Source organism: Lagenorhynchus albirostris, chromosome 15 (genome assembly GCF_949774975.1).
Source record: "Lagenorhynchus albirostris chromosome 15, mLagAlb1.1, whole genome shotgun sequence".
Lineage (NCBI taxonomy): Eukaryota > Metazoa > Chordata > Mammalia > Artiodactyla > Delphinidae > Lagenorhynchus > Lagenorhynchus albirostris.
The window spans coordinates 61003260-61016826 of NC_083109.1; the positions used below are offsets into that span (position 1 = coordinate 61003260).

The window sequence follows — 13567 nt, forward strand, 5'->3', positions numbered from 1 at the left end:
CCAAGGATTTCTTCAGTGAGAAATACATTTCTGTTGTTTATAAGCTACCCAATCTGTGGTATCTTGTTATAGCAGCCCAAACAGGCTACAACACATAGATATCATACCACCGCCTCCAAAGTACTTGCCACTTCTTGCCCATTTGGTATGTCAATGATGTCATCAGTAGAGTGAGCCAATAGGATGTTCTATGGGATGTCCAGATGACCAAGGACCTTTGGGACTATATTTTGACAAAGGGAAGGAAAGTTAATAAGACTGGGGCAAGAAAATAAATGTATACTGTTGTCCATCCTAAGTAAATGCAAACTGTTTCTGGTCCTCCTTTCTGATAGGGGTGAAAATCAGCACATTTCTTCCATCAGTAGTCACATGCCATGTACCTGAGGACATACTGATCTCCTCTAGCAAAAGATACCATATCTGGCACAGCAGCTATGTTCCAGTTACCTACTTGTAACAAACCATTCAATGCCTTAAAATAATAACAAGCATTTATTTTGCTCTAATACTGGAGATCAGCTCAGCTCAGGTGGGCAGTTCTCAATCAGGGTCTCTCATGTGGTTACAGTTAGTCAGCGCCTGGGGTCAGGGTCATCACAAAGCCTTTTTCACTCATATGTCTGGTCCCTGGGCTGGGATGACTCAAATAGCTACAGGTTGAAACATCCAAGTTTGCTCAGGCAAGTCTCAATCTCTCTCTCTCTCTCTCTTCTCTCTTCTCTCTTCTCTCTTCTCTCTTCTCTCTTCTCTCTCTCTCTCTCTCTTCCCCTCTCCTCCCTCTCTCTCACCCATATCTCGAAGTAGTGTTTTGACACGGTGGACTCAGGGTAGCCAGACTGGTTACATTGCAACTGAAGGCTCCCAGAGTGAGTGTCCCAAAAGAAACCAACATGGCCTTTACTAAACTAACCTTGGAAGTCATGCAGCAGAATCACTTCTGCCGCATTTTAATCATCAAGATAGTCACAAAGCCCCCTCTAGATTCAAGGACAGGGGATCTGAACAGCACCTCTTGATGGAAGAGTGTCAAAGAATTTGCAGGTAGGTTTCAAAAGCATCCCATGCTGCAACTGGGGCTACCACTTTGTTGAGTTTGCAGTATCCACTCTCGCCTACCAGGATTCATCTGACTTTTGTAGGGGAAAGACCAGTGAATTAAATGAAGGTATGATGGGGATTGCCACCCCCTGCAATATTGTTTTTTATATACTATTCTGGCTGAAGTGAGAGAGAAGGGTCATTTTAGACACTTGCAGTTGGCCTGCTCCCACTATGGTAGTTTTTACTCCACAGGCCAGGGAAGCAATACGGGGCTCTCGCAAACACCTAATATATCCATTCCAATCATACCTGGCTAGCCCCAGGAAGGAGAAGGGATGAGGCAGCTCTCTTCAGCTGAGAGCAAGACTTAGAGACTCAGATGAGAACTGTTGGCCTCCAACATTTCCAGCAGATGAGGAAATAAATATTTCTGCTTTGAATGGAGTATGAGGAAGCACACCACAGCATCCACTGCACTGACTATAGTGTATGATAAAATTTGATATGGTTAAAAAATTCAAGGATTTATCTGGAAGTGACATAGGAGAGAAAAGAGAAAGAATGCCATTTATTCTTTTTTCAAGATTGGGTAAAGAACCAACCTTTTGATTTATTAGTCCTAAAGAATAATCTCCATGAATAAGCTATTTACAATCTCATTTCTCCCACCAAAATGATACACAAACTATCATACTATTTCCTCCTTTCTGTTATTCCAAGCACTTGTCTTGACTTCTAAACATCATTCTCACTCCAAATGTCAATGCTGTATATCATATCTCCCTGTGGAGGCAAAACTAGGCCTGATTAGATTTATGTTAAATAACAATCAATTCTACTTTTGAAATGAGCCAGCTTTGAATTCCCTAAACCTATTTTTTATTGGGAAAGTACCTTCACCCGATGGCATTTCTTAGAAAAATATAAGAAGCAAACTCCAAATCAAGCATCTCAGAGGTCAAGAAAAGACCAGGCCATGAAGAAATGACACAATGGGATTTTTTTTCAAATGGCTATAATTTAGATTCATTTATTTACTAAATTATGCTTTTAACCCCAAAATTTGGTTCAATGTATAATAACTGATTTAGCTTTTATTGAATTACATTTTTATTTGTTAATTTTATTTATTTTTTAATACTTTTTTAAACTATATGATTCAAAATAGCAAAAAGAATTAAAAGATAAACAATGAAAAACAAAAATCTCTCTCTCATCCTGAATCCAATCTGTCCAATTTCCTTCAACAGAAAACCAACTATCTTAGTTTCTTATATCCTGCCAGATTTTTTTATGTATATTCAAGCATAAATCTATATTCACAAAAATTATCTTACACAAAAGGTAGCATATTTTATACATTGTTCTGCACCTTGCTTTCTTCACTCAACAAAATCAATTGTTTTTGATTAATAAAAAACCACAGGGTTTGGGGGGGATTTTTTACAGTAAAATATTATTATTTGGGATTTTTGGATAATTATAGTATTATTGCAAGTATGCTTAAAATGATAGCTATGTATTACTTATAAATTACAAAATTAAGTCTGTATACAGGCCCCACCCCAATGACAAGGTCCTACAATAAAATTACATGATTTATTTCTTTTTAATATTAAGTCAAAGGTCGCTACAGGCAATGTGGTCCAATAATCAGACCCAAATTTAATGTCTTCTTCTATCATCCCTGCCCTCTTCTACAAGACGGCAGGTAGAACGACATTTGGAGAAAACATCAGAAGTCTACATTTAAGACCCTTGTGAATAGGTTCCCCAGGGAAATGGCCCCTCCCATCACTAGCCCAACTTTCCCCCACAAGACTAACTCCAAATCAGGCAAATGGATTACAACAGCAGAGTCATCAGTGCCTACTAACAAAGCCAGATAACTCTTAGAACATTGTCATTTGCAAGGTCAAACCTCTTTGCCAGAGCCAGTTCCAAGGCATGTACAGTCACACAGGCTCAGGAAGGCCCCATGCTTGGTAGAATGCTCTGCGGACACCACCTTGAAATTCTCAATTTTTTAACAAGATGCCCTGAATTTTTATTTTGCACTGCCCTCTGCCTCTTCTCAGAATGCATTCTAAGACAGAGGGTGCAGTAAGGGAAAAAGTATGTCTCCAAAAATAAGGAAAAACACACTCCACAAAACTTGCGGGATTTAAGTATTATTTTCCCCGTGGGAAAGCCTCCATGGGGTTCCTCCTAAATCCCTACAAAAGGTTAACTGCTAACCCATAGGAACCACTATCATTTTCACAAAAGGCTACTTTTTGCACAGAGGGGCAGGTAATTGCTTTTTGTGTTCCACATCATTCTTACTTTTTTTTTTCCTTTTCTGTTAATGATGAATGGCTTGTCAAAGCAGCAATAATATTTTTATTTTAATTACCATCCATCGAAAGTCCTTATTTCCAAGAGAAAAGATTAGTTTAATGACTAAACTCCCTCTGCTTCTATGAGTAAAAATTAGTCAACCAAATACTGTCTTCTTTTAGTGGACTTAACAATACAGCATTAGTACACAGGTGATTTCATTTTCAGACAATTGATATGTGTGATACACACCAATGGATCTCCCACGGACCTTAGGTCGTGAGCAGAACTCTACAGGTATTGCAACTGCTTCCCCAGTCCTGTGTGTACCAACCATTGCCCACAGACAGAATCAGTAATAGAGGTCATATACTAAAGTTTCTCAAATGTTTGTAGATGCTGTTGGAATTAATAAGTCAAAAATCTATATGAAATAATGTCATATGAAAGCATTGCTGAATTCATAGTAACTTTTTAAATGCATTGTCCCAACCAACAGACATAAAAAATCCGACTGCCTTCCTGAAGGATCCATCCAAGAGTATTCTGAGTTTATGTTAAAGGGATGCTTAAGCGTGGAAAGGATGGGGACCATCTGAGCCACGTGTTCAAATCTAAACAACTCAGGATGGCATTCAAGGCCTTCCAGTGTGAAGCATCTAAGGAGGCAGTAGGTGTGAAGAACACAGGTTTAGAAGTTAGGTGGACTGTGTTCCATGCTCCACGATTAGCTGGGTAGCCTTGGACAAGCTAGTTAACTTCTATGTCTTCTTCTCCTCACCTGTAAAATAAGGTGAACATAGCAGTACCTACCTTGTTATCTCAGTGGACACCACCCCAGGACACCTTGATCTCAAAGGAAGGGGATCGTGGTGGTGGAGGGAGCCCCCACTCCCATCTAAGGGGAGGAAGGAGCAGAACAGAGCGAGTTGGGGCTGGGACGGTGCTTAGTGACATGCCCTGCACAGGCATGTAATAGTCTGACCATAGTGTCTGCATGTAGCAAGCCTACAATAAGTATCACTTAGTTATTTTTACAATGGTTAAGTCACTTGCCTGCCTTCTCTAGCTGATTGGCCGTCCTAACCTGTGTGATGATTAAAAGCACCTTCTAGAGCAGTGCTTCTTAATCTTTTTGTTCATTACCTTTTAAGACATTACTTTTCCTAATGGACTTCCCCATGATATTTTAACACCACAGATATATTGTAATTCTATTTATGAGGATTCATTTCATGAGCCAGCTTGGCTGAGCCATGGACAGGATGCTGGAATTGCAAACCCCACCCCTGCCATATAGACTGAGTGGTGAGGGGAAGGCTGTAGGCTCTGGGTGGGAGGTTCCTGTGACTCATGGCCTCGTGGGCCTTTTCCTTTAGTCCTGTCCTTGCAGGCAGTGGGCTGGACATCTTTTCTGAGAGCCAGGCCCAGGATTTCCCTAGAAACCTCCTTGATTGCCCCTCATTCCCCACACCCCCAGTCAGTCTTCCCTCAAGTTCTGAGCCAACACCCTGATCATTCCTCCATGTAAATATCTTCTTTTCCTCTCACAATCATCCTTAAGGTGTTTTAAAGCCAGAACCCGAAAGATTAGCAACCACAAGCTACCTTCCCCTTATTGAAGGGCAGGGAGGAGCCTCAGAATGTTTGGTTTCCATCCTTAGAGTACGTGTGCCTCAGGTCCTAGAATGGGTTGGATCACTTAAAGCAGTTGTCATTAAGTTTCTGATTTTAACTTGGTTGAATATTCATATCCTGTTATATTCTTTGGCTCAATTAATCTCTACAACCCCATGAGGTAGGTTGTATTATCAGCCCCACTTTACTTTATTTATTTATTTTTTGTATAGTTGATTTACAATGATTACAATGTTATGTTAGTTGCTGGTATACAGCGAAGTGATTCAAATATAGATATAGATATTCTTTTTCAGATTATTTTCCATTATGGTTTATTACAGGCTATTGAATATATTGGGTTGACCAAAAAGTTCGTTTTCATAACATCTTACGGAAAATCCCAAACGAACTTTTTGGCCAACCCAATAGTTCCCCATGCTATACAGTAGGGCCTTGTTGCTTATCTATTTTATATATAGTGGTTTGTACCTGCTAATCCCAAACTCCTAATTTATCCCTTACCCCCTTTCCCCTTTGGTAACCATGTTTGTTTTCTATGTCTGTGAGTCTGTTTCTGTCTTGTAAATAAGTTCATTTGTGTCATATTTTAGATTCCACATATAAGTAATATCATATGGTATTTATCGTTCTCTGTCTGAGTTACTTCACTTAGTATAATAATCCCTAGGTCCATCATGTTGCTGCAAATAGCATTATTTCATTATTTTTTACATCAGCCCCATTTTAAAGATGAGGCAACTCAGGCACAGAGAGGTTAAATAACTTACATAGTTCACACAGCTGGTAGGTAGCTGTGCTGGTTTTCGAGCCCAGGTCTTTCTGATACAGACCAGGGTTCTTGGCCTTCCCCAATCAATAGAAATTGACCAGAGACCTGACAAGAAATTCAGGCAAGGCTTTACTGGGGCCCCTGCTGCAGCAGGGGGGAGTGAGAACAAGCAACGGGTTCCCTTGCTTGCTGCTCCCCAAGGGGGTGGGGGGGAGCTGGACCCTTACATGGGGTGAGGGTGGGGGTGTGTCCAGGGATTGGACAGGAGGGCAGGCTTAGGTGTTTTGCCCACCCCTCTGGTGATGCTGAGTGCAGGGGGCATGCTCAGTACCCTACTTTTGCTCCCAACACCCTGTTTTTGCTCCAGGCTTTTCAGAAGTGGCAGTTGGGTTTTTTGGTCTCTTTGTATCCTTTGTTCAGAATTTGCCCTAACTGTGCATACATGCAGTTATTTTTAGTCCCATATAGTTTCTTTGTATTTTGTTACTGGAGGAGAGGTATGTCCAGGTGCAAGCATTGCAACACTGCAGCAAAGGGACCTGGGACCAGGTCCCAGGCCTGTCTCATTTCTGACTTACAGCCTGAATGGACGCTTAGACCACACAAGTAAGCTCTAGGAGGCCCAGTGGTGATCTGGCCCTAGCAGAGGAGCTAAATCTAGGAAAAGTTCTCTTTATCTTTTCCCCATCCTCTAGATTCAGTAGGCATTCCCCATATGTATGTGAAAGACTGAGGTTGCTAAGAGAAATTACAGTGGCCTACCTACAGCAGTCAAGCTAGGGTTAACTGAGGTGTGTTGGTTTCTACCTCCGGTCAGGAGGAAAATGATGCTGAATCTCACTCCCAGCCCAATGCCAAAGACCAAAGGACCGCTGCCTGAGCTGTGTCCTTGTGGGCAAAACTGAAACTTGCGAAGTGATCTGGAGGGGAGATGGCTCTGATGATCAGAACAATCTAAAAATAAGGAAATGTTTGAAGAATTGTTGTGACAGTGACATAGGGGGAAAAAAAGAATCCTTTACCTTAAGTGGAAAACTTTTGCCCATGGACAAAACTACAATGTCTAGATACCTGTTAGAATTTACAAAAGTCTGTTTCCCCAGATACCAACTTTTGACGTTGTGGGCCAGCACACACATATTAAATCTAGAATTCACGAGGTAATACTATGCAGTGCTGATGACGTATTTATTTAGTACCTGGGAAGTTTTTTCCTTTTTTTTCATTATAAAAGCAATATAAGTTCATGGTAAGAAAGTCAAACAGAACAGAAGGGAGTAAACTGAAATGTAAAGGTCTCACCCTACACAAACCACCCATTTCAACTCCCCAGAAGTAATTCCTTTTGTTAAGAGCTTTTCTATGTAGTCATAAGGAAATAATATCTGTTGGCTGGTTTTTTAAACAAATGGGACCATCCTATACATCATTGTTTTGAAATTACTTTTTTAGTATGTAATAGCATGGATTGGGTATCTTGTCACCTACAGCTTATAATTGTTGTATGATATCCCACTTATGGGATGCAGGAAGAAGTTCTGACTAGTCTCCTAGTATTGGAAATTCAGGAGAAATGCCTGAGAAATAATGATAGTTCACAAAATTATATGATGAATAAACACCTTCATACACAAGTTCCCCATTAGAATATAAGTTCTATGGTGGCACAGATTTTACCTGTTTTGTTTACTGACACAGAGCGGGTGCCAAATAAACATTTGTGGGGTAAATATCATGTGTATATGGATCTATTCAGATATTTTTTAAATTTCTATATATATTGACCAAGCACCCTCCAATATTATTGTTTCATTATATACTCCCATGTGCTTTGTTTTATTTTGCTTTGTTTTGTTTTGTTTTCACCAGCTGGGGACTTCATCTTTAGAGCTCAGTGTAGTAGTAATAGTGAATGTTTGTGTATTAGTTTCCTGTTGCTGCCATAACAAATTACCACAAATGTCGTGGCTTAAAACATTTCATTATCTTCCAGTTCTGGGGGGTCAGAAGTCCAAAATGGGTTGGCAGGGATGTGTTCCTTCTGGAGGCTTTATAGGAGACTTCATTTCCTTGCCTTTTTCAGCTACTAAAGGCTGCATTCTTTGGCTTGTGGCCTCTTCCACACCATTCCAACCTCTGCTTCTTGTCACATCTCCTTCTCTGACTCTGACCCTCTTGTCTCTCTTCTTCCCTTATATGGACTGTTGTAATTACATTGGGCCCACCTTGATAATCCAAGATAATCTCCCCATCTTGAAATCTCTAACTTAATCACATCTGCAAAGTCCCATTTGCCACATAAGGTAATATATTCACAGGTTCCAGGGATTAGGACATGGACATCGTTGGAGAGCCATTATTTTGCATATCACAGCTGCGGAATCATGTTTGAATTTCAGCGTTGTCACTTCAACATGCATACCCTACATATGTTGAGTCCCTACTTATCATGTCCTGAACTAAATCTAAGAAATACACTAACTAGCTCAGTGGTCTTGCCCAAGTCACATAACCTCCCTGAGCCTCCATTTCTCAGTTGCAAAAGTGGAGGGATTCATATCTGTCTCATAGGAACTGCTGTATGGAGAATGTCTCCAGACAGTCTTTTCCATTTGACCATCATTTAGGAACTACTATATACTGTTTTAATCTTGAAAAAATGTAAATGTAAAACACTGGATTAAGCAGTAAGAGGCAGAGAAACAGATCTTCTTGTAAACTTCTGATGTGAATGTAAATTGGTACAGGCTTTCTAGAGGGCAATGTGGCACTATGAATATAATGAAAAGCCTTATATATGTTTGTTCTCTTTATCCTAGTAAGTATCCACTTCTAAAGTGCATCTTAGCGGCGTCGTTGAATTTATGTCCAAAGATACTCAGTGAAATATTACTTATAATATGACAGGGGGAACAGAAACAGACTAAATGTCCACTAATAAGGAGCTGGGTAAATAAGTATGGTACATCCTCATTGCAGAAATCTCATCAGCCATATAAAAGGATTTTGTAAAAGAATATTAAATACCCTGTTCAGAGGCTTGTCAAATGATAGTGACAAACCCGGGATTTAAGTCAGGGTTGCTTATTACATCAGCAAAAGAATTCTCTGTGGTGAGAGAGCTTTTATATACCAAAAAAAAAAAAAAAAAAAGACTAAAAGTGTAGATATCATGATGTTACAGTGGTTATTTCTGGGTAATGGAATAAGAAGTGGTTTTTATTTTTGCTTACTTATAAAGTATTTTTAATTTTCTAACAATGAAGATTGGGGAAAAGGGACGTCGACACAGAACAATTCCTCTAGTGAAATTAACAGGCGTTTCTAGGTATAGAACCAATACTACCGAAGGTGTCCCCCTAGTGGAAGACGGGACGGGGCGGCCGCTGGAACACCTGATTGCGACTTTTCACATAGCTAATTGTATTCAAGACTTTCCGAGAGAAACAAGAGCCTAAAGTTAGTAAGCTATGCTGCTTATTCAAAATTTTTTAAAAAGAGGGGCCCATTGCAAAAGAAAGGAGCAAACCTCACCCTGGGAAGCAGGTGCTACCAATTCTAGGCGCAATCCTTAGATTGACAATTAACTTTTTCAATTGTCAAGGTCGGGGAACTAAGCTCCTTGGGTTTAATTCTCCTTTCTCGCTTGGTGGTAGCTTATGTTCTAGGTCCAGGTCTAGGTCTAGGTCTAGGCCGCCTGACTCTCAAATCGAAGGTACAGAGAAGGTGAAATAACTTAAGACTCTGGGGCGCAGCCTGAAGCCTGAAAAGAGACACCTGTTGGGAGCACTAGCACCTCCCCGCGACTCAACGAATCTTCGGTTCCTCTCGGCTCCTCTCGGCTCCTCTTCGGCTGAGTTCGGCCTCGCTCGTCTTCTAGGGCTCGGCTCTCTTCGGCTGCGTTCGGCCGGCTCGTGTCCTCTCGGGCTCGGCTCTCTTCGGCCGCGCTCTGCTCGCTCTCGTCTCGGACTCGGCTCTCTTCGGCTACGTTCGGCCGCGGCGCCGAAGGGCGCCCAGGGAACCGGGCTTGCCGGCTCGAGAGACAGCTATGGCGCCGCTGCTGGAGTATGAACGGCAGCTGGTGCTGGAACTACTGGACGCGGACGGGCTGGTGGTGTGCGCCCGTGGCCTCGGCGCGGACCGGCTCCTCTACCACTTCCTCCGGCTGCACTGCCACCCGGCGTGCCTGGTGCTGGTGCTCAACACGCAGCCAGCCGAGGAGGTGCGGCCGCCCGCGCTGGGGGAGGGGACCCCGGGAACGCTGGGAGCCTTCGTAGCAGACGCAGGCCTCGGCGCGGAGGCCAGGCTTCTGAGGGCGATGCGGGTCCCTGACGCGGGCGGGAAGGCGTTGAATAGGGGTCCCTGAGACAGATGCAGGCCCCTGACGCGGGTGCGGGGACGCTGAGACGGTGGGCGGGGTCGCAGGACCCTGACACGGGTTCGAGGACCTGAAAGGGTTGGAGGGTCTCTGAGAGGAGTAGGGGAGTCATTTGAGAAGCGTGGAGGTGGGAAGGATGGGAGGTCTCTGAAGAGGGTGGGGAGTTGTCTGGTGGAGGATGTGGAAGGGAATAACGAGGCAGTCCTGAAGTTGGGTATTAAGGGACTGGCTGGAGGTAGAGGAGTGAGGTCTCTAGAAGGTAACAGTGATGGGGATGGAGGAATCTCTGAAGGGAATGGGGAGACGTGAAAGGAGACGCTGAGGTTGGGGAGAACCCTGTAGGGAAGAGGAGGGACTGGGGGTTCACCCAGGCTGTGGGAAGAGGGGCATAGGGTCAGAAGGGAAGGGAGCTGGAAGCTGAGGGTATTGGGGAAGGGTACCTGGGTTAGAGAGAGTGGAGAACACTGAGGAAGATAGAAGGGGGATACACCTTTGCTGAGGGGTAGTGACAGGCGACACAGCTTGATCTGACGACTCTGATGAGCCCTTAGATATCTAGAGCGGATGGCCAGAAGGAAAATGCCAGCTGAGAAGAGTGACCACACACTCCCTGACTGATCCATCTAGGTATCCCTAGTGCTTGACTAGCGCTTAGCACAACACGGGGGCCCCCCCAGGAAAGGTGGTATCAAACTTAAAGGACCAAGGGTCCCATTGACATGATGAAATCCCCTCTAGGGTGGACGAGGACAGAACTAATAGTCTAAAACACCACCTGGGGAAAGGATTCCCTTGTTATCTTCTCACATGGTATTTACACTTGCTTGCAGAGTTGCCTCTGGTGGGCAGTATTTTCTAGGTAGCAGAAGTCTTTTAACTCAGGATTTTAAAAGTCTTTCGTTGTCGTTAAACTGCTAATAACATCTCAAGTGCAGTGAGTCCTTAGTGCAAACCCCAAAACAAAAACAAAACCCTAGATAAATGTCGATTGTTTGGTTGATCAGCGTAAAGTAATTTAGTTTGTATGTTCATTATTAAGTTCATGATCTCTGAAAAAGGCAGCATATCCCTTTAAATACAAATACTGGTAACCTAATAAAAACTGCCCTCTATTAAACGGTCTACTAATCAAGTTTGATTTAATTTAGGAATATTTTATCAATCAGCTGAAGTTAGAAGGAGTTGAACATCTCCCTCGCCGAGTAACAAATGAAATCACAAGTAGCAATCGCTATGAGGTGTACACACAAGGCGGTGTGATATTTGCAACAAGTCGAATACTTGTGGTTGATTTCTTGACTGATAGAATACCTTCAGATTTAATTACCGGTAAGAATTTGAAGCCTTATTGTTATTTGTATATACGTTTGCACTTTCTTTTTTTTCTGTATGTATTTGTTCCCTCTGCTAAACTCTAATCTAGAACCTTCTTTTGAACAGCATTGGACGTTTTTGTTCAACATTGTGCTTCCAGGTGTTAACACAATACCTGACACATTTTGGATGCTTAGTAAATATTTATGGCCTGAATAAGAAACTAAATGTAAGATTGACGTTTCCTTGTTTTCTAAGCTCATATTCAGTCAATACTTAGTAATTGACAGGCATTTGCTTTTAGAAACTACTCAGATTTGAAATGTTTATAAATATTCTTTATATATTTCCTAAAAGAGTTTGGTTTTCCTCTTTAAAGAATATTTTTTCCCATGATTTGAAATTTTCAAAACAATTTTTTTCAGTATAGTTAGCATACAATATTATATTGGTTTCAGGTATGTAGTAATTCAGTATTTTTATAGATTATGCTCCATACAAATTTATTATAAATATTGACTATATTCCCTGTGCTGTACATTACATCCTTAACTTGTTTATTTTATACCTAATAGTTTGTATCTCTTACTCCCCTTCACCTCTTTTGACTCTCGCCCCATCCCTCTCCTCACTGGTAACCACTAGTTTGCTGTCTGTTTCTGTTTTGTTGTATTTCTTCCATTGTTTTATTTTTTAGATTCCACATAAAAGTGAAAACACAGTATTTGTCTTTCTCTGTCTGACTACTTCATTTAGCAAAATACCCTCCAGGTCCATCCATGTTGTGGCACATGGCAAAATTTCATTCTTTTTTTATGGCTGAGTGATGTTCCATTGTATATATATTCCACCTCTTCTTTATCCATTCATCTATCCATGGACACTTTAGTTGCTTCCATATCTTGGCTATTGTAAATAATGCTTCTGTGAACATTGGGGTGCATATATCTTTTTAAGTTAATGTTTTTGTTTTCTTCAAATAAATACCCAGGAGTGGAATGGCTGAATCATATGGTACTTCTCCTTTTAGTTTTCTGAGGAACCTCCATACTGTTTTCCATAGTGGCTGCACTAATTTACATTCCCACCAAGAGTACACGAGGGTTCCTTTTCCTCCACACCCTCAAAAAACACTTGTTATCTCTTGTCTTTTTCACGATGGACATTCTGAGAGGTGCGAGGTACTATCTCATTGTCCGTGTCTGTTGGCCATCTGTGTGTATTCTTTGGAAAAATGCCTATTCAGATCCTCTGCCCATGTTTTAATCAGGTTCTTTGGTTTTTTGATATTGAGTTGTATGAGTTTTTGGTGTATTTTGATATTAATCTCTTATTGAACATATTGTTTGCAAATATCTTCTCCCATTCAGCAGGTTGCTATTTCGTTTTGTTGGTTGGTTTCCTTTGCTGTGCAAAAGCTTTTTAGTTTGATTATTTTTGTTTTTGTTTCCCCTGCCTAAGGAGACAGATCCAAAAATTATTGCTAAGACAGATGTCAGAGAGCATACTGCCTATGTTTTCTCCTAGGAGTTTTATGGTTTCAGGTCTTACAGTTAGGTCTCTAATCCATTTTGACTTTATTTTTGTATATGGTGTGAGAAAAATGTTTTAATTTCTTTCTTTTACATGTAGTTGTCCAGATTTCCCAACACCAGTTATTGAAGAGACTGTCTTTTCCCCGTTGTATATTCTTGACTACTCTGTCGTAGATTAATTGATCATGTGCATGAGTTTATTTGGGAGCTTTCTATTCTGTTCCATTGATCTCTGGGTCTGGTTTTGGGGCAGTACATGGTGTTTTGATTACTGTAACTTTGTAGTATAGTCTCAAGTCAGGGAACATGATACCTTCAGTGTTCTTTTTTCTCAAGATTGCTTTGGCTATTTAGAGTCTTTTGTGATTCCAATCAAAATTTAGGATTATTTGTTCTAGTTCTAGGAAAAATGTCATAGGTATTTTGATGAGGATTGCATTAAATCTGTAGATTGCTTTGGGTAATGTGGACATTTTAACAATATTCTTCCAATTGATGAACAAAGGATATATTTCCATTTATTTGTATTGTCTTCAGTTTCTTTGATCAGTGTCTTATAGTTTTCAG

General features: G+C 41.2%; 1 protein-coding gene across 1 annotated transcript in view; it reads left to right on the forward strand.

Annotated features, from left to right (window-relative positions):
• Nucleotides 1-9779: 9779 nt before the first annotated feature.
• Nucleotides 9780-13567, forward strand: part of ERCC4 (ERCC excision repair 4, endonuclease catalytic subunit) — a 34683-nt gene continuing 30895 nt past the window's right edge. The window contains exons 1-2 of the mRNA XM_060124127.1: nt 9780-9995; nt 11300-11480. Of these exons, the coding sequence (XP_059980110.1) occupies nt 9822-9995; nt 11300-11480 (355 nt within the window). The 5' untranslated portion in view covers nt 9780-9821. The remainder of the gene's footprint in view (nt 9996-11299; nt 11481-13567) is intronic.